The following is a 23464-nucleotide window of genomic DNA, read 5'->3' as shown; positions in this document are numbered from 1 at the left end:
CTCAGGGATCATGACCTGAGCCAAAGGCAGCTGCTTAACCCACTGAGCCAACCAGGCACCCCAAAAGTGATTTTTTTAATACCAAATATGAGACTTTAACATTTATTCCTAGCACCTCTCCTCTGTAAATTTTTGGACATCATTCCCAACTACTAAAAATGGATTTTCCCCCTTAATTTTACCAGGCACTTCAAAAGCCTTCAATTTTGTGAAATCTGCAAGTTTGATTAGCAGACCTCTGGGTCTTCCTTGAAGTCATGAACAAAAATGTTGACTAGATAGGCAGAGCCCTGTAGTCTATCATTAGAGACCTTCCTCTCTGCTGTCATTATTCCACAACATCAACTAAGAATCCACCAAACTATTCTTTTATCTAGTCCACCTCGTTCTACCTTGTCAACAAGAATATCATGAGAATTTGCCAAGAACTTTTCTGAAATCTGTATACATCTCTGTTCTTGCAATTTAATGACACATCAAATGATTCAAATGAAATTAGCACAGATTTATACCAGAATGTTCATAGCTATTCCATTGTAACAGTCAAAAATTAGAGGGGCGCCTGGGTGGCTCAGTCGTTAGGCGTCTGCCTTCGGCTCAGGTCGTGATCCCAGGGTCCTGGGATCGAGCCCCGCATGGGCCTCCCTGCTCAGCGGGAAGCCTGCTTCTCCCTCTCCCACTCCCCCTGCTTGTGTTCCCTCTCTCGCTGTGTCTCTCTCTGTCAAATAAATTTAAAAAATCTTTAAAAAAAAAAAAATTAGAAATAACCACAATCCCGTAGAGCATGCGATTTTTTTTTTTTTTTTAAGTATAACCTCTACACCCAACATGGGGCTCAAACTCAGGACCCTGAGACCAAGAGTCACATGCCCTACCAGCTGAGCCAGCCAGGCACCCCTGAGCATATGATTCTTGATTTCAGGGTCCTGAGTTTGAGCCCTGTGCTGGGCGTAGAGTTTACTTAAAAATAATAATTGTAAAAATAATCATTAGAAACAACCCAAATGCCAATCAACGGTAGAGTGGCTAAATACAGCAGAATACTAAATAATGGTATGAACTATCTACAACTATAAAAATATGAACTTCACAAACATATTAAGTGAACAAGTCTGACACAAAATAATGCATATCTTATATATCCACTTACATAAGAATGGCCAAAACGAATCTATGCTACTAAGAAGAATAGTAATTTCCCTTTGTGTGTGCATGGGGGACAAGGGGGAGTGACTGGGAGGAACAAAAGAGGGTTTCAGGGGGCTGGTTTTTTGATGTGGATGATGGTCACGTGTGAAAATTCATCAAGCTGTACAATTATGTGCACTGTTCCTTTTATATTATACTTCAATAAAAAATTAAAATTGAACAAAAATGAGGTTAGTTTAGCATGTTTTGTTTTTAGTGAATCCATACCAGTTACTAGAGATCTTCTTTTCTTCTCCTCATACTTTGCTAACCAGGTTCAACAGATTTTCCTAGAAATTGGGCTGGAATCAACTTCAAATTATTCAGTGCAGAATGCTCAGAATCTACGTCTTTCTCAGAAAGCTGGATTATCCCTTTTGTGGACAAAATAATGGCCCTGGGAGGCAGAAGAGTTGGTGTCACCGTGATGCGATGCGAGAAAGACTTGACAAGCCACTGCTAGCTTTGAGGATGAAAGAGGACCAAGAGCCAAGGAATCTGGGCCTTCTCCAGAAGCTAGAAAAGGCAAGAAAATGGATTCTTCCCTAGAGCCCCCAGAAAGTAAGATGGCACCGCTGATATGTTGATTTTAGCCCAATGAGACCCATTTCAGACTTCTATAGAACTGTAAGATAATAAACTTGTGTGTTTTTAGATGTATTTATTTTAGAGAGAAAGTGCGTACGTGCACACACAGGAATGGGGGGAGGGGCAGAGGGAGAGAATCTTCAAGCAAACTCCCCACTGAGCACGGAGCCTGATGCAGGGCTTGATCTCAAGATCCATGAGATCCTGACCTGAGCCGAAACCACTCAACTGACTGAGCCACCCAGGTGCCCCTAAATCTGTGTTGCTTTAAGCCACCCAACTGGTCATAATTTGTTATAGCCGCAACAAGAAACTAATACCTCACTCAACAGCTTTCTTTTCATACCCTTCCTGTTCTCCAAGATAGGGGAGATGCCTGGTGGAGAATGCCTGGGCTAGTTATAAATTCTTTACATTTGTCTGCAAGTGCATAGTTAGAAACAATGGCCTGGTTTATTACTATCTTCTCAATTCTCCTGGTCTTGGTTTTTTGTTGGCCTAGATCTGTTTTTTATTGAACCTTCGCTAGGTTAGCAATCGTTCTGCTATGTAAAGTTAGAAGGAAAATGGAACTGTGGCCTTCTCCTTTCTCTCCACCATCTGTTATTACAGAACTAACTGCCCTTGCTGTTTTCACTCTGTATGTTGCTTCTAGAGCTTTTTATCCTCTGCAGTCGGTTCTTCAGATCGTAGTTGATGCTGGGCACCGACCTCCGGATGCTCTTCTCGTGGATCTGGGTCGCTCCTGCATTTAGTCCTCGTTATACTGCCTCTCACCATCTCTTGTGTATCTTGTTTCTAAAAATCTAAGCTTATCAAAAAGCAATGTGTTCGATCACACTGGTTTGTTCACATGGTTCTCCCTCTCTTCCTAAATAATTCTGATAAAATAGGTGAAAATTTCATTTCAGAGAAGCTTCTGGTCTTTCTTGTTTTTTTTAAATCCCTAGCTACAAGATTATAAATTCTTTTCCCTGAACTTCTCTGCAATCTCTGCCCAGATTTAGAGTGTATTTCTGAGGAAATGCACTATTTCTTTTTCTGGGAGGTATAAACTCTGGGGAGGCACAGTCGCTTTCACACAAGGATGCCACGTTTCCCCTGGTTATGTTAAATTAATAATAATAAAACAACAACAATCACATCCTTATCCTTTAGCGATTCATATTGAAGCCTTTACAGGTTAAATGGTATAATGTCTTGGATTTGCTTTAAATAACCTAGTGGGACGAAGGGGGGTGGTTGGAGTACAGATAAAACAAGGGTGATTAATCATTCTTGCTGGAGCTTCAACCCTGGGAGTTCATCACATTCACTCTATTTTTGCATGTTTGAAATGTTTTATAATAAACTTTTTTTTTTTTTTTAATTTATAGGGGTACTGCTTCTAATGGAATGAAACAGATTTTAGCAAAAGATGCTCAGGGAGTTGAGACTTCCATCACTACCGTATTTTCCCTTTGGTATAAATTTTGTCATGATTTTTAGGAAAGCAAAATAGTTCTCCTCCCTCTGATCCGATGGTGTGCAGTCTATGCCCACAATCACATCATTCGTACTTCCGTTTGCTAATCTCCTCTTGTTCTCTCCACCGTGCTTCTTCCCTTAGGATGGGGATTTATTTCCGTGCACTATTACTAGAGGAGACCCTCAGGAAAATTCCCCAAGTGGAACCCGAGAGCCTCTGACAGCACCATGTAATCATTCTTCCCCAAGTAAGCAGGCAGGATTAACACAGGCCAGTGTCTTTGTTCCTTAAGAGATGGGCCACACATCTGAAAGGACGGGAGTGAGAATAGAAAGACTTCCCCTATTTAGCTGTAAGAAGAAACGCATCTGCAGGCAGAGAGCGGAAGGCGGCACAGGGTGGTGGTGTTCACTGCATTTGTCAGAATGAGAAAAGGGGGAAGTAGGGGCACCTGGGTGTCGTTAAGCGTCTGCCTTCAGCTCGGGTCATGATCCGAGGGTCCTGGGATCGAGCCCCGCATCGGGCTCCCTGCTCAGTGGGAAGCCTCCTTCTCCCTCTCCCACTCCCACTCCCCCTGCTTGTGTTCCCTCTCTCGCTGTGTCTCTCTCTGTCAAATAAATAAATAAAATCTTTAAAAAAAAGGCAGGGGGGCAGTAAAATCCTTTGACAGGTCACTGTATCTTGGAGTACTGAAATTTCCCTCTCACGCAATCAAAAGAATCGAAACATGGCCTTGCCCAGAGGGAGCAAGCATCATCCCATTCTATAGCAGATCTTGATACAGGCAAAGCTCGTTCTGATGCACCACATCAGTCTCAGGTCTTCTAGGAAAGCCGCCATTTCTCAACAAGGTATACGCTTTCATGGTCATATTAATCAAATAGGAAATTCTCTCCTCCTTGCAAGTAAAAGTCAAAAGCAAATGTTTATTGGCCTTATTTAATGTTTATAGATAGGAGTCCAAAAGCATCATTCCCAATCTTCTACCCTATTTCCCCAAATGCATTACTCCGGCAACTTTTCCACCTTTATTTAACTTCTCTATAATTCCTCACAGCCTCTAGAATACCCAGATTTATACTTTCATCTGTACATTTCTCTCCTTTCCCCTAAAATTTCAGGTGAAAGCCATATTAGACATCTCTCTCCCAGTCTCTATGAAATCTGCTCTATCCCTTCCCGGAGTCTAGCCTTCTGGTATCTTAGCATTTACAGTCGGGTACTCTGTTCTAGGTCCTCTTTTTGCTTTCATATACACAGCCTTCAGTGGGTAGACATGAAAATGTTACCTTCCACTCAGTTCTCTATCTTGAACTTCCAAGTCACCGGTGACACACCTCGGGTGTCTTCTGACTGGTGACATCATTCATCCCACAGGATGGCAAAAGGATAGCTGTCTGTGGGCTTAACTGGCTCGAGCAAGCGCTTTGTGATATGTTGCTCCAGGAAAACCCCATGTCTCTGCACTAGGCTGCTCTACATACAGCCAGAGTCACGGCCCCTAGGGAGCAGCCGAGCCTCTTAACTGGTTTGCTCAGGCCTGCTATACCCAGATGTCTCCAGAACACTAGCGCTGCCATTTCCTCAGAAGGGCCAGAGGTAAGCTCTCTGAAAAAGCCTCAGGTATGTTGCCTAAACCCACAAATTTCAAGTCTTTCTTCCCTTTCTCTGCTGTATGTCTGTCTGTGTTGTCTCATGCTGGTTTAGGATACTCTCGACACATTAAAAATCATTTTTCTTCCTGTCTTCCTTGATGTATTGTTTCTTCCACCCTTCTAGGTGCTGTTACTGGTCTCAGACAGCAGATGGTCCTCAAATTCTTTTACCTTTCAGGCTACAGAACCATTCTGCTCACTCAGACATCATGGGTGAGAGCATCTGGCAAGAAGACACACCAAGCATAAACCCTGTGGGTCACTGGACCAGAGGCCTCCTCCTCTACCTCCTGGAACCCAGCCAGCATGGTGGTCGCCATGGCCCTGCACCACTCTGAAGGAGCAAAGCTGGCAGTCTGCACCAGCAGGCCCTCCGATTAAGCCACACTATCTGCTCCCTTCTCAAAGCCGCCTAGTCCTTGTCCATCAGATCCTTCCTGGTTTGCTCCACCTGGGACAGTTCAGGTCCTCAGAAACATGACCCCAAGCCTGAGTGAGCATCAGAGTCACCCGGGGAATGTTACCTACAGCTTCAGGGCTCCGACCCAGCAGTTCTGATGCGGGAGGCCTGAGACGGGGCTTCCCGGGGGAGTCTGATGATCTGCCTGCTTTGGGTGTGCTACGTAAGGGTACTCACTAAAAGAAATCATCACCTACAGAACCACCTTGATCAGAACAAGCCCAAACCCTTCACTTAACACAGTGCCCCTCTATCCTGGCTGCACATTGGCATCACTCGACAAGCTTTAACAGAGTCCAGGCCTCGGGCCCTGCCCAGGACAATGAAGTCAGCAACTCTGGGGTGGAACCCAGGCCTCAGCATGTTCTCAAAGCTCCCTGCGTAATCCTAATGGACAGTGACAACTGAGAACCCTTCTTCCCAAGGCCCCCATCAGTTCTCAGCAGCAACTTTTCTGCTTCCCCAATTCTCGTTCTCCAAGCCAATGCCCATTCTTCTTTTTTTTTTTTTTTTTAGATTTATTTATTTATTTGTCAGAGAGAGAAAGAGAGCATGAACAGGGGGAGCTGCAGAGGGAGAGGGAGAAGCAGGCTGATGTGGGACTCAATCCCAGGACCCCGGGATCATGACCCAAGCCGAAGGCAGATGGCTAACCGACTGAGCCACCCAGGCGTCCCCAATTCCCATTCTTCTAATCAGCGGTTCAGATTTATTTGGTTGGGGAAACGAGGTGGGAGAAGAGGCCATTACATTTTTCTAAAGCCCAAGGTGATTCTGATGTACAGCCAGGGTGGGGACCCACTGTCCCTAGCTCCTTCCCCAGCCCCCTTTAGGCTATCCCCTCAGTCTCTTCTGAGGCAGAGAGAAAGAGAACCAAAAAAAGAGAAGACCAAGGGTGAACCCCTGAAGAGCCTTGGGAACCAAACCAGCAGAGGCTTTACCCTCTCAATACTGGTGAAGGTTGTGCCAAAGTTTACACTGACCCCATAACAAAGAACCCTAAGCTCTGACTCCAGCCTGTTTTGTTGGTGTGAATATGGGACATGAAATGTAAGCTTCCTCACCTCCAACCTAAAGTGGCTCTTGAGAAAACTCCTCTGGGAAAGTAACTAGCTTCCAAGGAGAAAGTTCAAAGGGCAAAAATCAGTTGGGGGCCAAGCATCTGGCTGTTCTACTTCATTAGGCCCAAGTACATGAATCAGTCATCTGGTATCAGAAGCTGCTGCACAGGGACGCATGGCCAAAGCTCTCAGACAAACATGCGGAGATCCGGAGTCCTCTACGTCCCACAGGCGGCTCCGGGAGACTCAGGAGGAGCTATGTGCCCTCCCCTGTGCCCAGCTCCCACAGTGGCCCCAGCCCCCAGCCAAAAGCCCCCAAGAGCCCCAAGCATGCAATGCCCTTCTCAACCAAGTGGAAGCTGGAGGCCTATCTTCTGTTCATTCAGACAGCTGCCGTTTCTCGAAGCACCTACTCCATGCAAGTCACTAGGATCAAGCATCAGGGACACAAAAATTCTGTGTGAATCCTAAAGACTAGTGCTCTGTTTGCAGAGGGGCCTGCATGGGTGCGGCGGGCAGACCGCCTGCGAGAATACGGGGAGTAAAATGCCCCAGTAGTGAAAGGGGAAGCTGGAGCTGGACTTGGGTGGAGCCGGACTTCTGGACACCTAGCCCTGACTCTGCCAAGAGAAAAGTTCCAGCTCTCCCACCAACAGGAAGAAGGGTCTCAGCCCTCCTTCCTGATCTCTGAACTAAAGAACTAAAACAGCTCTTATGTCATCCAAAGACAGAATGCAGAAAGTATTTAGAAATTAATAAGACACATGTGACTGTGAATTAATAAGATGCATGTGACTGAATAGAATTTGCAGCAAGAGATACAATTTTTGGCTGACAATAAAGTGTCAGGTCACTTACATTCTTACACAGATCATCTAACTTAATTGGACAGAGTAGGTCAACTGTCTTTATCTTATAATTGAGAAAACGGGGGCCACTCAGTCCATGGCAGGCTCCAAAGCTTGTATACATTCCAGAACACCATGTGCCTCCCTATTTGTATGCAAAGATGTGGGATGACCTCCCTCTGGGGTGTTGGGGCTTCTGACCACAGAAAACTGGACCAATCCTCAAAGAACCCTGAGATTCCAGAATAACTGGCTTCAGGAGGGGCCACCTGCATACCTCTCTGGTTAGGAAAAGTAATCTTTTTTTTTTTTTTTTAAGATCTTATTTATTTGAGATAGAGAGAGCACAAACAAGGGGAGCGGCAGGCAGAGAAGGAGGGAGAAGCAGACTCCCTGAGGAGCAGGGAGCCAGATGTGGGGCTCCATCCCAGGACTCTGGGATCAAGACCTGAGCTGAAGGCAGATGCTTAACCGACTGAGCCACCCAAGCACCCCAAAAGTAACCAGGACAGCAAGGTTCCTTCAGAACTCCCAATTCATTCATTCATTCATTCATTCAGCCAGCCAGCCAGCCAGCCAGCATGTACTGAGCATCGGCTGTGCTCCAGGCCCCATACAGACCCAGTCCGCAGCCTTCCCAGAAAAGTGAACGTGGACAATTGTAAGAACTGGGTGCTATGAAAGTCAGTGTGAGGCACCCCATCCAGTCTAGGCCAGTGAAGGGGGTGCAGGTGGGCACCAGGACCACTGTTACCTGGACTGAGCACACGGAGGAGGCGGGTGCTAGGGCTGGGGGAGGGGAGGACAAATTCCTGGCAGGGAGGACAGCACGTGATTACCCTGACAATGAAATCAGCAGGGAGTGAAGTCAGCCACGCGTAGAAAAAAACTTACTTAAGCAATCATCAGTAAATGACTTCAAGGTCTAGCAGCAATACCAGCCTATCCAGGGCTGTAGTTCATCAGCAGTTCTAAAGGAAGATTATACCTGGAAAAGGACAGTGAGCCACCATGACAGGATTTGCTTTCTTGAAATGGTCACTGTTTGAATAGAAAAGGAGGAAAGTATGGCAAAAATATAGATCACGCCTCAATGAGACAGAGACCCCATTCTACAGATAAGGAACCTGAGACTCATAAATTTGGCCTGATGCCATGCTCTTAACCACCATGCACTGCTGCTTCCCAAAGGGACGAGAGGATCCTCTACACGGGTCAAGGGAGAGAAATGCTGACTCAGGGCACCCAAGCATTCCAACTACGGGCAAGACCTTATTGTTAAGGATAGTTCATCCAACTTTTCCAGGAATATACCCCCAAACCAACCTAAGGCAGACTTAAGTTTTTCCCATAAACTCCTCCCTCAACCTTGATCCCTCCCTCTAACTACCACCCTTCTTGTCTTCAGAGTCAGCCTTCTGGAAAGGCTATCTAGATTCTCTCCCCTTCCCTCTACTAACATCCACTCCACCACTCCAACTGAAGACAGTTTTCCTTGACCTCCTGCTTGCCAATTCCAAATGACATTCCATGCCTTATCTTACTTAACAGTCCCTCCACAAAGGCTACTTTTGAGGGTAAACCCACCACCCTTGCGTATGCTGCCCCTGCTCTGGGCTCCCACATCCCCACACTAACCACACTGCGATAGAATGGTTTATATATCTGTTTCTACCATCAACTGGGAGCCACAGGAGAGCAGACTGAGGAACAACCATCCTTGGATCCCTAGGGCCTAGCTCAGAGGTAGGCACATAGCAGACACTCAGATTTCACTGGATGAATAAACAATCCCTCTGAAATCTGACTCTACCCTCACTGCCCTGAAATTTCCCTCTCGAGTCACAGTGGCCTCCTGTTGATACATCCAGGCCACTGCCCTCCTCATCTAGCTTGGCCCCTTAGCAGATTGCACACTGTTGGCCACCAACTCCTCCTCGAATTGCTCTCTTCTACTCACCGCGTCCCATTTCCCTCTTATTTCTCTAGATGCTTCTTCTCCTTTTTGCAGAGTATTTATCCCTCAATGTTGGCATTCCTGAGAAGGCTATCCTAAGCTCTTTCCTCCTCTCTTGCTACAACCTGTCCCAAGATCATCTCATCTGCTGATTTCAATGACCATCTCTACACTGATGATTCCCAAAAGTAGATCACCAGTCCAACTATTGTGATTTCAGATATATATGAATATCCAACCACCTACCGGACATCAGCAGGTGCAAACTCAACCTATCCAAAACCGATCCTATCAATTTCTCTCAACCTACTTCTCCTCCAGTCTAACTCCCTATAAGTAACTGGCAGCACCATCCACCCAGTTGCCTGAGCCAGAAACCTGGCCATCTTATCGTCCTCAACTACTACCCATATCTAATTAGTATCCAAGTCTTAAACCAGTCTCCTCCTCTCTCATCCCATGACTCTAATCCAAGCCACCATCACCAGGGATCATGGTAACAGCTTCCTAACTGGTCTCTCTGCTTTCAGTTCTACAAACTGAAGTCAGAGTAACTTCCTAAAAATCACAAATTTGGGATGCATGGGTGGCTCAGTCAGTTAAGTGTCTGCCTTCTGCTCAGTTCATGATCCCAGGGTTCTGGGATGGAGCCCCACATCGGGCTCCTTGCTATACAGGGAGTCTGCTTCTCCCTCTGCTTGCTGCTCCCCCTGCTTGTGCTCTCTCTCTCACTCTCTCACGAATAAAATCTTAAAAAATAAAAAATAAACACAAATTCTAAGATCTAAATCACAAATGACACAAGTCATTCTTCTGTTTTACACCTAAAGAGGTTTTTCATTGCCTTAGGAGAAAGCCCACCAAACTCCTTAATACGGTTTGTGCAATAGATTGTATTTTCCAAAGATGTCTCAACAATATCTCCCAACCCATATGCTTTTCATACAATGTGACTTTAACACTCTGACCATCCAGAGATAGGGTCTGTGCCTCTTCGTCTCAGGAATGGATGGTCTTCTGTGAATGTCTCTACCTACAGAGTACAGCAGGAGGGACGCCCTGTGATTTCAGAGGCTAGGTCATAAAAGGCAATGCAGCTTCTCCTTTGGTTGCTGACATACTCATTCTTGAAGTCTTCGGCTGCCAAGTAAACAGTTTGATTGCTCTGGGGCTGCCATTATGTGAAGAAACGCAACACAGTCCATAGGGAGAGACTGCATGGAAAGACACATCTAGTACAACTTGAAAAGAAAAAGATGCCCAGCTAGTCCCCATCTTCTTCAGCACCTCCTTGTTCTAGCTCCTGCCACCATCTGACCACAACCACATAAGACCCTGAGCCAGCACTGCCCCACTTAGCCCTTCTCAAATTCCTGAGCTACAGAAACCATACAAGAATAAAATGGCTGTGGGGCACCTGGCTAGCTCAGCCAGTAGAACACGCGACTCTTAATCTCAGTGTTGTGAGTTCAAGCCCCACACTGGGTATGGAGTTATTATTTTTAAAATGAATGAATGAATGAGTGAATGAATGAATGAAATGGCTGTTAGTCTATGCCACTAAGTTTTAAGTGATTTGTTATATAACAATAATAACTAGAACAGTTTATAAAGCCCTGAACAACCTATCCTACCATTTCCGCCTACCCCTGCAAGCCAGCTCTCAACATTTCCTATCTTAAACTCAATATTGCAGCCAACCCTGAACTCCTTTATTGAAACGAGTCTCAAAAATATCCTTCTTGTCTTCAAGTTTTCATACATTCTGTTCTTGCTGCCTGAGATGCTCCACTACCCTATCTACTCTTGGTTAATTCATCATTCGGGTGTCAGCTTAAACTTCCTTATGGAGAGTTTCCAAACTCATAGGCTAGCATAGGTCACCTCCTGTGGCTCCTTGTGCCTAATCAATCAAAACACTCATCATAATCCATTGTAATCTTGTGTTGGGCTGCCCATCCTGCCCCGCCCCCAGCATGCTCATGCACACGCACTTACACGCACACACCAAGAGCTCCATAAAGACAACGAGTAGTGCTGGGAAAATGAACATTCAACAAGTAGTCACGAAGCATTTGCCAATCTCAAGCCCCATCTCTTTCCTGAGCTCCAAATGGGCAAATCCACCTACTACCCTACAAATAAATTTCAAATGCAACATGATTCCATCTTACCCACCCCTGTAAATGATGCCACCGCCTACCCAAACCAGAAACCTCAGCTTTTCATTCAAGCAATGTTTATCAAGCTTCTCTCTTTGTTTCTTTGCTGGGGATACAGTGGATCCTAAGACAGGCTTAGCCCCTGTGGCACAGAATTTACAGGCTGGTGAATGCTTTCCTCATCACCTACCTCTCTCTTACACCAGACATCCCAATGAGTATTATTGGTTATACTGATTAAACCTTCTAAATTGCTCCCCTACCTGTCCTTTCCTGGAGACACCATCACCTAAGTAAGCCACACTCCCTCTGCCACCGTCCTAGTTCAGGCTTCTGTCATTTCCTGCCTGGATTGCCACAGAGCTTCCTAATCTGTGTCTCTGCCACCAGCCTTGCTCTTAAGTCCCACCCCAGCTACACCGTTCCCCTGCTTAAAACCCTTCAGTGGCTCCTCAGATGCTTTAGGGTAAAATCTAAACTCCCTAGGAACATTTATTTGCCTCGGGCTCTAGCCCCTTGCCTCCCTTTGTCCCCTCACATCTCACAATGGCCCCCACACACCCCACACCCCATACTTTTTCTCCCCTTTGTGCTTTACATTGCCTGTCCTTTACATCCCTGTGCCTAAAATGTCCTTGCCCCTTCTTCATTCATTCATTCCCTCAATTTTATTGAGTACCTAGCAGATGCCAGGCACTGTTCTAGAGGCTGGAGATTCAGCAGTGAGCAACAGAAAGTGCTTACTCTTGTGATGTTTACATTCTAGAGGGAAAGACAGACAATAAACAAGTAAATACTTAATGCCAGATGGAGACAAGGGTTATAAAGGAAAACAAAACAGGATGGGAAACTGAGAGTGACCACTTTAGACAGGATAAGTCTCCGGTGAGGTAATATCTATACAAAGACATGAATGGAGTGGGGGCTGGGGGGCAGGCTCTGAGGGTGTCTGGGGAAAGAGCCTTCCCAGCAGAAGGCACAATAAAGTACAAAACCCCTGAAGCAGGAACAGGCCAGGCAAACTGGAGGAAAAACAAGAGGGCCGGTGAAGCTGGAACAGAGAAAGTGAGGGTGAAAGAGAGGTCAGAGAGAAGAGAGATGGAGCAGGACTCACGGGCCATGCTAAGCGGGCGCTTCTACCATGCCTGGACTCCATTTCATCCTTCAGTGTTGCATGCAGACATCTCCTGAGTAAGGCGCTCTCCACCCCCTCCCACCACTGACCGACCATATATAGGTTTCATTGGCTACTTTTGCCTATCTCCACCACCACACCATCGAGTTCCCTGCTCTACCTCTCAGCTCCGTATTTTATAGAGCCCATCACGTTCGGTAAATTTTTCTTCCATGGTCAAAACTTTCTTCCTTTGTTCTGATTCCATGCCCTGCAAGCAATTCCCTGATTACTCAATGGGTTTCCTAGGGACTGTGGTATTAAGAAGCCTTGACAGTGAGCACTCACCTTCTGGTCATTAGAAATTACACATGTACACTCACCATGGTACAGTCATAGACTAGCATCATCATTTACACATCAGTTTCTTTTTTAGATACTAGGACTCCGTGGATGGGAAAATGACCAACTTTGGGTCACAAAAGACCCAAGGAAGGCACTGCTCAGGGAAGGGCCCCATAAGCAGCCCAGCAGAAGCCTCAGATGCCCCTCTGCTCATCACTCAGCTCACCTTCCCATTTCAGATGGAGGCCCCAACACTGCCCACCTGTCCAAGCTTAAACCCTTAGCATCACCTCTGAGAGCTCCCCGACATACCTCCAGCCAGAAGTCCTAGAAATTCCACCTTCTAACTATTTCTTTATCCATCCCCTCATCTCTGGTCCAAAGGCCTTGCCCACAGTACACGCCTCACTATCCTTCACGTGGACTCAGGTTTCAGCTCCCTAAACCGGTCTGCCCACCTTCGGACTCTCACACTTGCCAAAAACACTCCACGTGGCCACCAGAGTTCTTCTCCCAAGCAAATCTGATTTTGCTTCCCCACTCACAATCAACAGCGTCCCCCCACTTTCCAGATAAAGTCTAACCTGTTTAGGCAACATATAAACCCGTCCGGAGCTGGCCCTGGGCTACATTTCCAGTCTCTATCTTCTCACCCTCTCCCACCCCACATTCCAGCCACACCAACCACCTGAATTCCCTGAACATTCCATGCCTTTTTGCACCTCCACACCTTTTCACATGCAGTTCCTTCTGTGAGAAGTGTCATAGGAGACAGCTATGGATCTTTCCAAAATGCAGTTTAGACAACATGGTCTCTGTGAGGTCTTCCTACGCTCTCCTCCCCACAGGAAGAAAGTTGTCCTGCTCGCTCCCATGGTGCCCCTATCACCACACCTGCTATACCGCATGAGAACTACTGGGCAACATATCTGTCTCCCTCCTCGACTAGGAGGTCTTGGATGGCAAGGGCCATACTTTTTTCTTCTTTGCTTCCCAGCACTACGTGTAATATCTAGCACAGAGTATGCCCTAAATGATCCCTGAATGAAGGAATGTTCTATATTAAATCCCTTCTCTTGCTAAATTTGAAGATTTAGCCTCAGTCCTCATCTTGTGCGTCAGTCGTTGGCATGTATCTGCCAACTCTAGTAGAGTGACAGGGGCGCCAGGCCTGTGTTTGAGGGAGGGCTCAGCAGCCGCGTGACGCTAGGCAAGTGCGGGGATGGTTTACCTCCAGGCTGCCAAGCAAGTGAAGTGAGATGCGGTGAAAACCATAAATCATGACTCAAGTGTAACATACTGATGATTGTTATGTTTAAAATTACTCTCTTTCTTGGATGCTTCTAGGCCTACCTCCTGGCTTTCTCCTGAATGGCTACGGTTAGATAAACGAGATATTACCACATAGCTGGACATATGGACAGAATGTCCTTCTAGGTCTCCGCATCTGACATGTATTGGGTGCTCATTAGACAATGGCTGAAGGAAGAAACTTATGAATCATAGGTCCCTAATTCTTACTTACAATCTTGGCTGCCCTTCTGAACCTTCTTCCAGATCTCTAGGTTCCTCAGAAGTTATTAAAGACAGAACAAAGTCCTAGAAGCAGCCAAGAGAGAAATTTTAAACATAATCACCACCAATACATTGCACTTGAGTCATGATTTATGGTTTTCACTGAATCTCACTTCATCCATGCAGCAGCCTGGAAAACAGTAACTGCATCTTGCCTAGGGTCACACAGGTCTTGAGCCCAGCTTCAAACACAAGTCTCGTGCGCTTGTCACTCTATCAGAGTTGCGTCAAATATATGCCATAAATCCATGCACACAACTGCGTCTTTTATTACCTGGGGAGCTCTGCAGACTGATCATAAACCGTGGTTACTTCGCATGTATTCTTACAAGGGTGTACCGGCGTGCGTATGTGTACTTGGGTGTACAAGAGTTTGAGGCCATCTCTGCTCCCAAGGTAGACATGGCGAATTAAAAAGGGGGTGACGGATGGAGGTAGGCCCGATGCCAGAATCAAGGAACAGCTATCAGATGACACAGATCAAAACCGTAAAGAATGAAACCTGATGAACTAAAGTCAGGCCAGCACTCTGAAGCCACTGAGGAAGTAAACACTAATCATCACCCCAGTGGCTTGGGAAGGCCTCACAGTCATACAAGAATTGAGACGGTATTGGTGACTCTGAGTCACCCAAAGTTATGAAGGCAAGGAGACATACCATCGGTTTTAAAGAGACTGCGACAAAGATGATTAGCATAATAGGATCCTAGGGCTTAAAGGGATGCAACCATCTTGGAAATTTTACTTAGATGGAATAATCCTTACACCACACAAGATATGTAACTGTATGCCCACATTTGAGGGCACCTCGAGCCTGACAGATCCTAAAATTAGTTTCACCAGTAAGTCAACCTACCAGATCATCTGTAAATGATGCAAGAGAAATTACAGATCACATTTAAGACCTCAAGGGAGAACCTCCTCCTTGTAACACAAGGCAGTGCCTTCCACCCCTCCCTGATTGTTGCCATGCAGGACAGACACCCCCAAACACAAAGATACACAAAGATGAGTCCGAGCCACACACATGGGCACACAAAGCACAGGGGGGCCCCACACAGACACCCAGGTCTCTGCAACAGTGAAAGCAGGGAGGCTGGGGAGGAAGCTGAGGAGTAAGATGGGGCAGTGGAGAAACCTCAAGAAAAGGGGACATGAGGCTGCCTGGACAAGGTTGATCCAGGGAGCAATTGCACCTGGTACAAAACACCTGCACTTCACAGCTGCCGCTGCTGGATAGTTACTCCTTAAAACACAGAAGCTCTGAACTTCTCCACAGTTGGGGCATGGAAAGGGTCTCCAAGGTTTCAGGCTAGGAGGGCATTTTTCCAAAACAGAGGCACCGGAGGGATGGGGCTATAGAGGATCAGCTTCTCGGTACCTCCAATGTGGCTTTGTTGAATGTATAGGTTTAAATGCGTTATTTATGAGACAGAGCAAAAGTCAAGGGAGCCTTCGGCTCAGGTCATGATCCCGGGGTCCTGGGGTGGAGTCCCGCATTGGGCTCCTTGCTCAGCGGGGAGCCTGCTTCTCCCTATACCCGTCCCCCCCTGCTCATGATCTCTCTCTCTCTCTCTTTCTCTCTCTCAGATAAATAAATAAAATCTTAAAAAAAAAAAAAAAAGAAGAATCTAGGCCACAGAAAAACTCATGCGAACGCAATAGGATATTCACCAGAGCATTACCTGTATGACAGAAAAACTGGAACCAACTTAAGCGGCCACTAACAGAGGACTGATTTGTTACATAATACAGCCTTAAAATTAACATGGAACACCATGAAACTTTTTTTTAAAAAGTAGATCCCTAAGTAGAAAATGTCACTGGTAAATGCTGGGAAAAAAGCAAAAACTGTAGGATTACATATGTATTATGATCCCATTTTTTAAAAACAGAAAAAAAACACTTCTTGAAGGGCGCCTGGGTGACTCAGTCAGTTAAGCATCTGACTCTTGGTCTCAACTCAGGTCTTGATCTCAGGGTCGTGAGTTCAAGCCCCCATTGGGCTCCACACTGGGCATGGTGCCTAATTAATTAATTAATCCATCAAAAAAACAAAAACACTACACTTCTTGAAGGAAAAAGAAAAAGGAAGGGCATACAAACTGCTAATGGGGCTCACCATGGGAAAATGAGGGAAAGATAAATTGTTCTCTTTGCTGTTTTGCTTGTTTTTGTCTGTTTTTACACTTTGCTACTGTTTGAATTTTCACAGGAAGCATACACAAATGTAAAACAATAAAAGGGGGCACCTGGCTGGCTCAGTAGGTAGAGCATGCAACTCCTGATCTCAGGATTGTTAAATTCAAGCCCCACATTGGGGGGTAGAGATTACTTAAAAATAAAATCTTTAAATAATAATAATAAAATAAAAACAACAAGAATGTGTGTCAGAGGCATTCCCTTCCAGCTCCTTCTGCTGGCTTACTGGACTCACATCCCAGCCTCTGCCTGGCCTCACATCCAGCCCACACCTCCTGCCCCGGCCCCACTTACAGATGCAGGCAGCGGCCAGCAGGCGCCCAGCAACATACGGGGCGAAGCAGCTCGGGAAGATTGGCTGCACCATGTAGTTGGCAAAGGTGATGGCAATGATGGCCTGGCTGGTGGGCTCGATGATGAGGAGTGAGGTCCAGAGTCGGATGAAGGCAAGGAATCCCCCGAAGGCCTCGAGGATGTAGGCATAGCTGGCCCCAGATTTCTTAATGGTGGTGCCCAATTCCGCATAACAAAGGGCCCCAAAAACGGAGAAGAGGCCCCCAACAGCCCAGATGACCAGGGAGAGGCCAAAGGAGGCACTGTACATGAGCACGCCCTTGGGGGAGACAAAGATGCCCGAGCCAATCATGTTCCCCACAATCAGGCACACGCCATTGAGCAGCGAGATCTCCTTCTTCAGCTTTACCTGCTCGGACCCTGGGCTGGCTTCATCGGCCGAGGGGGGAGCATCCCCCTCCTGCTGGGAGGCCACTTCATACTTAATGCTGTTAGCCATGGCGGAGAAGAAGATGGCCGTCACCAGCTTCTTGGCATTGCGTTCTAAGGAAGAAAGATGAAGATATAGATCAGGTGGTTGGTAATTACATAGAACTCTTGCCCATAGTGGTCAATATGGGCAATGTCCTGCCACACCCCCCACCCTCCGCCCCAGCTCAGAGAGCTCTCTCTGGCCTCCCACCTCCCATTAACCTCTTCTTCTCCAGCTGGCTCGTTAAAATAACCCCAACTGGAAATTTTTAAGGGAAGGCCCTCACTCCCTAGAGAGAAAGCAGCTGTTTCTCCTCATTAGGATGGTGCTGCCCACCAGATTGACAAAAGAGAAAACTAAATCCTGGTTCTATCTGAGTCTGCTGTGATAAAAGGCAAGTTGGCAGTTCCCAGGTATAACCCTCATGATTTGAGTCCGCGTTTTTCAGCCTCACCCCCAGTCTGTCTTCCCTCTAATTTCTGTCTCACCTGTTACCTGCGCTGAGCTGCAACGTGAGGAACCAACCTTGCAAGCAGCCTATCTGTGGGTTCTCCTCACAAACTTCTCTCCCCCCTCTACAAAGGACACGGGCTCTGGCAAACCTAAAGGCTTTGGGGACCTCTTGCTGGAAACCTACAACCCTCCCCCTGCTCAGGGAGCCGCTCTTAACCACCCTTACGTGAAGTCGGCAGCCCTAGCAAAGCCCAAGCAGCCCCACCCCGCCCTGGAAGAAAGAAGACAGGTGATTCTCCTCTTTTCCTTGCTTTTCCTTCCCAGACCTCTTTCCCAGCCCCTAGTATTCCAGGCTTCCTGCTGTAACTTCCTCACATCAGCAAAGCTGCATCACCCAAAAAAGTATGAATGAGAGAAGGGTGATCCACAGGGACAGCCCAACCTCAAGGTGATTGGAGGCAGCTGATGGCTCCCCACCCAGGAGTTGCAGCCGGAGAGTCAGCACCCAAAGACGCAAAGCCGAGGCTGGGAAGTCGCGGAAGCGTCCGCAGGTGCCCGCCCGGCAGAGCAGGGGACTGCCGGGAGCAAGAGAGGGAGGCTGGCCCAGCAAGGGGAGAGGTCTAGAGCCAGAGGCACTGGGGAGAGGAAGTGATTGGCCAGCCTCCCCCCGCCCCCAGCAGCACAGCGGGTGGGCAAGGTGAGCGGGGCTGGGGGGCGGCGCGCGGGGGCGAAGCACACTCACTCCCTGGCCCCGGGTTCCAGCAGGTTCCCGCAGTGGCAGTCACAGAGACGCAGCCTCTAGGAACTGTGGCCTGACCGCTCCTCCTTTCCAGCCAGCGGTAAAAGGAAAGGCCAGGCAAATGCTTCTGGATTTAAATCAAATCGAGAAGTCAAGATGGGTGGAGGGGATGAGGGAGGGGGAGAGGAGTGTTAAGCAACTGTCTGGGTCCAAGGTTCACGGGCCCTTCACATCTGCAAAAGGCACAGCTAGGAGCTCTAGGCTCAGCACTTTCCGTGATAAGGCACTCTCTCAGGAATCTCCTTTGTCAGCGCTGCTCTGGGACTGAGGGCCCAGAAGAAACGATGGTGGCTGGGCGCAATTTCTGCAGCCCCAGGGAGGCTGGCCCTGAGGCAATTAGCTGAGGACGGGGCGGGCGGCTGAGAAGGAATGCACCATCCCCCCCGTCCCCCAGCCCCCCCCCAGCCCCCCCCCCCCCGCCGACAAGAAAGGCAGGGAGGTGGCAAGGGTGCCACAAAGGCGTGTTGCTGTGCTGAGATTAGAGGAAGTCTAAGTGCAGTCCCCACGCTTCGTGGCCTCGTGACAGGCATCCTAAGAGAGGAACTCTGCACACTTCCCCTCAGAGCAAAGGATGGCTGCCCCCAAATTTGAGCCATGACCCCAAGGCTGAGCCTCAAGCTACTCCCAAGGAAACAAGGTCAAGAAATGAGACTCAAACCCCTGGCTGCTTCCCCTCCCTGCTCAGGTGCTCTTTCATCCTCAAAAGAAACCATAAATTCCTAAAAACACCTTCCCCACATACAAGTTTAGTCCAGTTTCCTAAAAAATATGGAGAAATAAGATTTCATTGAGCTATCCTGGACAGACAGGACAGACAGGCCCAGAACAGAGAAAGTCAAGCATTTTTTGTAAATCACATATTCTATCTTCATAGTCTACTTCAATCTGGTATCCCGGGACTCTTTTACCAACAGAAATACATCCTATCCATTCTGAAATCTCTCGGTCCCTTCCCACACTCTTTCTAACCCTTTTTGGTTATTCTACAACCAGAGAATGAAGATCTAAAAATCCCCAGGGGGGTGGAGGGGCCTTATCTCTACCCTACATCTTTGCATTCTAGCCCCTTAAATCTTTTTTTTTAACCGAAAGGAATATCCTGGTGTCAGCCTTCCCAAAGATCATGCTTCTCCCAAGCCATCCTCACAAATATCTGGAAATCCCTCCAGAGGAGCCTGTCTTTGCCTTCCGGCTGCCCCCTCCACACTCCTTTAATGATAGCTGTCTTTTATGGAGCACTTACCCAGTGCCAGACATACTGCTAAGCACCCAAATGCCTGATCTCATCCAAACCTGCCTGCAGCCCCTTAAGGCAGGCACTAAATCATGTGCCAGGGTGCCAAACCAGCGAGGGAGCCACGAGGCTCTCCAGCAGAGCCCGGGCTGTGAACCGGCACTGTGCTATCTCCCCCCACCTCCCACCCAATCCGACCTGCTCCGACCTGCCCCATTGCTGGGCCTTCCCCTCAGACAGGAAAACACTTCAGTTGGCTCCCTCGTGAATTACCTGGGGGAGGGTGTGATTAGATTAAACAGAGAGCCTCTGCCATCCTTCAGCCTGCAGGCTAGGCTAAAGGCTCCAACTAAGCCGGTCCATCTCCTTCCCGGCTGCTCCTCCCCTTTCTCATCCCTTTGCAGGGATGAGAGGCGACCGCAAGTCCTCTTGGCAGCGATGCTATTGCTAGGGTGCCCACTGCTTAGCAAACAAAAACACACGGAAATACATCACCCCGCCTGCCATTTTAAGACCACATTTACTGGCACCAAGGGGTGGGTGGAACATAAAGGAAAGAATGAAGGGCGGACGAAGGAAGGGGAACCCGTGAGGGAGAGTGGGGAAGAAGTGTGCAGGGTTTAGTCCCCGGCTGGGGAAAAGCGAAGTCCTCATCAGGGACTCTTGAGACAGAAACCCACGGGGGTGAAACCCACACTCCGGCAGACAGCACACCCTAGCGGCGCCCCCAGGAAGTGCTGTCAGTGGAATCTCCCTAGCCTACTTCTCAGTCTGCGCACACTGGGCAGGGGAGGCTGCCCTCCAGAGAAAAGATGCCCCCTCCTTCCTCAACCACTGCTTAGCACCAGCGGCTGTGGGCAGGAAGGCACCGTCTCCAGCAGCTCACGTTCCTCCCAGAGACTCCGGCTCTCAGGCAATGCCTCCACCATTCAGGCAGCCTGGGACCAGCAGGACCTCTCCCCAAGGGCTCTCCTACCCCAGGCTTTACAGGAGAGCCTTGCAGAGTCTGGAACCCCAAGAGATAGCAGCGTTCCTGATACACAGCACCCCGTCTTCTTCCTGCCTGAGGTGCATTCAACTCTGAGGACCTGGTGCAGATACCAGGACAACACACTCATCTTGCAGCCTATGGGTGAAGTTTCAGATTCAGGGGTTCAGAGAACCCAGGCACAGGGCCCCAAGTGTGCCATGCCCAGCACAACAGCCAGTGAAGCCCCTGACCCCAAAGCCACCCATGAATGGCAATGCCAAAACATACTTCCTCCAGGAACCAGCCCACAGTTCAGGGTCTTGGCTGCTCGGTCAAGCTCAAGAGCTAAATGTTGAGAAGATAGTTTCTCTCCCAGAGACCCCATGTCCTGCCTTCCTAGCTCCAACTGGTCTGTGCTGCCTCCCCTAACAACAGAAACAGAAAACACACTGTGGTTCAGCTGGATGCTCCCATCACCCCAAGCTGGAAGCTCAGCTCCTCCCTCCCCAGTTCTCCATTTGTTTTTCTATAGTCCACTGTGGCTCCGATAGTCCCTTTAAAAAAAAAAAAGTGAAACAAGAAATTGTTTACTCCTGTGGCCAGGGCTCCCATTAGCGTAGGGCCAAAGTTTCTGGGCAGAGGGCTCTGCCTGGGGAGGGCCGGGGCCAGGACCGAGACAACAGGCTCTTGGGTCTCCAGTGAGCCAGTTTTCAGGACGCTCACTCCATCCTCCTCCTGCACTTCCCCTCTCGCCTTATAGTCCCTCCTCTCCCACCTCTTACCTGTCCCGTGACCTTTGGGCAGGTGCGAGGAGGAGGGGCTACCAGCACGCTGTGGGGCAGGGGAGGGGAAGGTGCTAGGAAGGGAAGCCGGCTAAGGCTCGAGCTGCAGCAGCTGTTGACTCCGAGGAGCAGAAAAGGCAGAGGGTGACGGGGACCGAAATGGAAAACAGGAAAACACATGTGTGACTCTGGCCGGCAGCGGGGAGGGGCCAGGGGATGGGCTGGAGCTGGGACTGCCTGGTCAGACCCAGAGGACCTCGTCGCCTGCCCGCCTCTAGGCACCTTCTCTACCCAGTCTCAGCTCCTCCTGTTCCCCACCTCAGCCCCTGATCTTCCTTGTTGCCCTACGTTTACAGAGCACTTAAGCTCTCCCAGCGACTGACAGTGCCCTCCTGTTTGCCTGTTCCCCTCATTCCGTCTCCTACTCATCTCCCACTCATCTCCCACTCACATACTATCCTTCATCCTGCGGAGGGCGTAGGCTCCGTCATTAGGGCTCTGGAACTCAACCCCTGTGTCAGGCCACACATGCTAAGGAAGACCACTTGTGCGGGAACAGCCAGATGCCCCAGCACAAGCCCACTCACAGCTCGGGTCCCCAGGGGATGCACGTGCCACCAGGTAAGAGCCAGCTCTGGCACCCTGGGCAAGCTAACGAGTTGGCACCCCTTCAAATCAGGATCCTTTAAATACCTGTTGAACGTCGACTTAGCAGAGGTGGAGGAATACCGATTTTCTTGGAATCAAAACGGGAAGCCTCATTCTTCCTATTCAAAATGAGAGCTTATTCTATGACTTCATTACGCGCAACTTTCTGAAGTCGTTTCTCGGTGGGCATATTGAAGCATTTAAATTGCGGACAAGAGCGTCAATCTCTCTGGCGGGGTGGGGATGACACTTCACAGTGCATGGGGCATTCGCAGATTTCCAGCTGTAACTCCTGCCTCCCTACAGCAACCCACTGGCCAATCTCAGGGCTGCACCCTGCAACTTATACCTGTACCTGCGTGTTGCAAAATTATCCTAGAGACAGACAGCCCAGGTAAGCAGTCATCAAGGGTTCTGTCTGTGGATGGGAGCCAACTTACCGTTCACCAGGAGACCCAGATGGAAATCGGAGTTCATTGGCACCGAACGTCTGAATTACTCCAAGGAGCACGTAGTGCCTTTTTATACCCAGGCCACTGCCCCGCTGGCCTGCCCCTTCATTCCCCTCAGGGGTCAGGCCCACGTGGTACATGAGGGAAGTCCTAGGAAGACAGCCCTAACACGGCCCCCTTGGCATTGGCATCTGCACTGTCACTCCACTCAAGCCACCCTGGCCGCCTCCTTGCTCTTGCCACACAACAGACCCACTCTGGGCTCAGAGCTTTCGCAATTGCTGTTGCCTCCGCCTGCAACATGTTTCCGGGCGGCGACACTGTTCATCCCTTCACGCACTCCATCCGGGTCTGTGCTTAGACACACCACCAGAGGCCTTCCCTGAGGAGTCTCTGAAGGAGCAACGTCTTCCCTCTTCATCCATTCACCGTTCTGGACTTCTTTGCAAGGGCACCACCACCCAGAGTGCATTTGCTTGTTGGCTGTGACCTCCCTCACTAGAATGCAAGCACCACCAGAGCGCTCACTCTTCACCCTGTGTCCCCAGGGCGGAGCACACATAGACAGGCAAGAATAAATGAATGAATAAACAATGCTGTTCCTCCTAGACTGATTTCCCAGCAACCTGGGTTCTGGGAACGTCCTTGAACTTGCCCTTCTGGCGCACTTATCCGGCTGCTGGTCTGGCTCCTAAACTAAGCAAGGAGTTATCTGGAAGTATTTATTCTTTTTGACA

At 48.6% G+C, this 23464-nt stretch overlaps 1 protein-coding gene across 5 annotated transcripts in view; it reads right to left on the bottom strand.

Annotated features, from left to right (window-relative positions):
• Positions 1-23464, bottom strand: part of SLC7A7 (solute carrier family 7 member 7) — a 90855-nt gene that overhangs the window by 11256 nt on the left and 56135 nt on the right. Inside the window, exons 1-3 of one of the 5 annotated variants that reach the window (XM_081830770.1) lie at positions 21628-21786; positions 18585-18708; positions 16918-17460 (exon numbers count right to left, since the gene is read on the bottom strand). In XM_081830770.1, coding sequence (XP_081686896.1) covers positions 16918-17416 — 499 coding nt within the window. In that variant the 5' untranslated portion in view covers positions 17417-17460; positions 18585-18708; positions 21628-21786. Of the gene's footprint in view, positions 1-16917; positions 17461-18284; positions 18419-18584; positions 18709-21627; positions 21787-22715; positions 22807-23464 lie in introns of those variants that run through there. The other 4 variants (XM_081830771.1, XM_081830773.1, XM_081830774.1 and 1 more) reach the window with 4 other exon arrangements.

This window comes from Leptonychotes weddellii, chromosome 9, assembly GCF_054177405.1.
Source record: "Leptonychotes weddellii isolate Sample4059 chromosome 9, ASM5417740v2, whole genome shotgun sequence".
Classification (NCBI taxonomy): Eukaryota; Metazoa; Chordata; class Mammalia; order Carnivora; family Phocidae; genus Leptonychotes; species Leptonychotes weddellii.
Note: the sequence above shows the minus strand (reverse complement) of the source record. Positions and strands in the feature narration are given on the sequence as shown.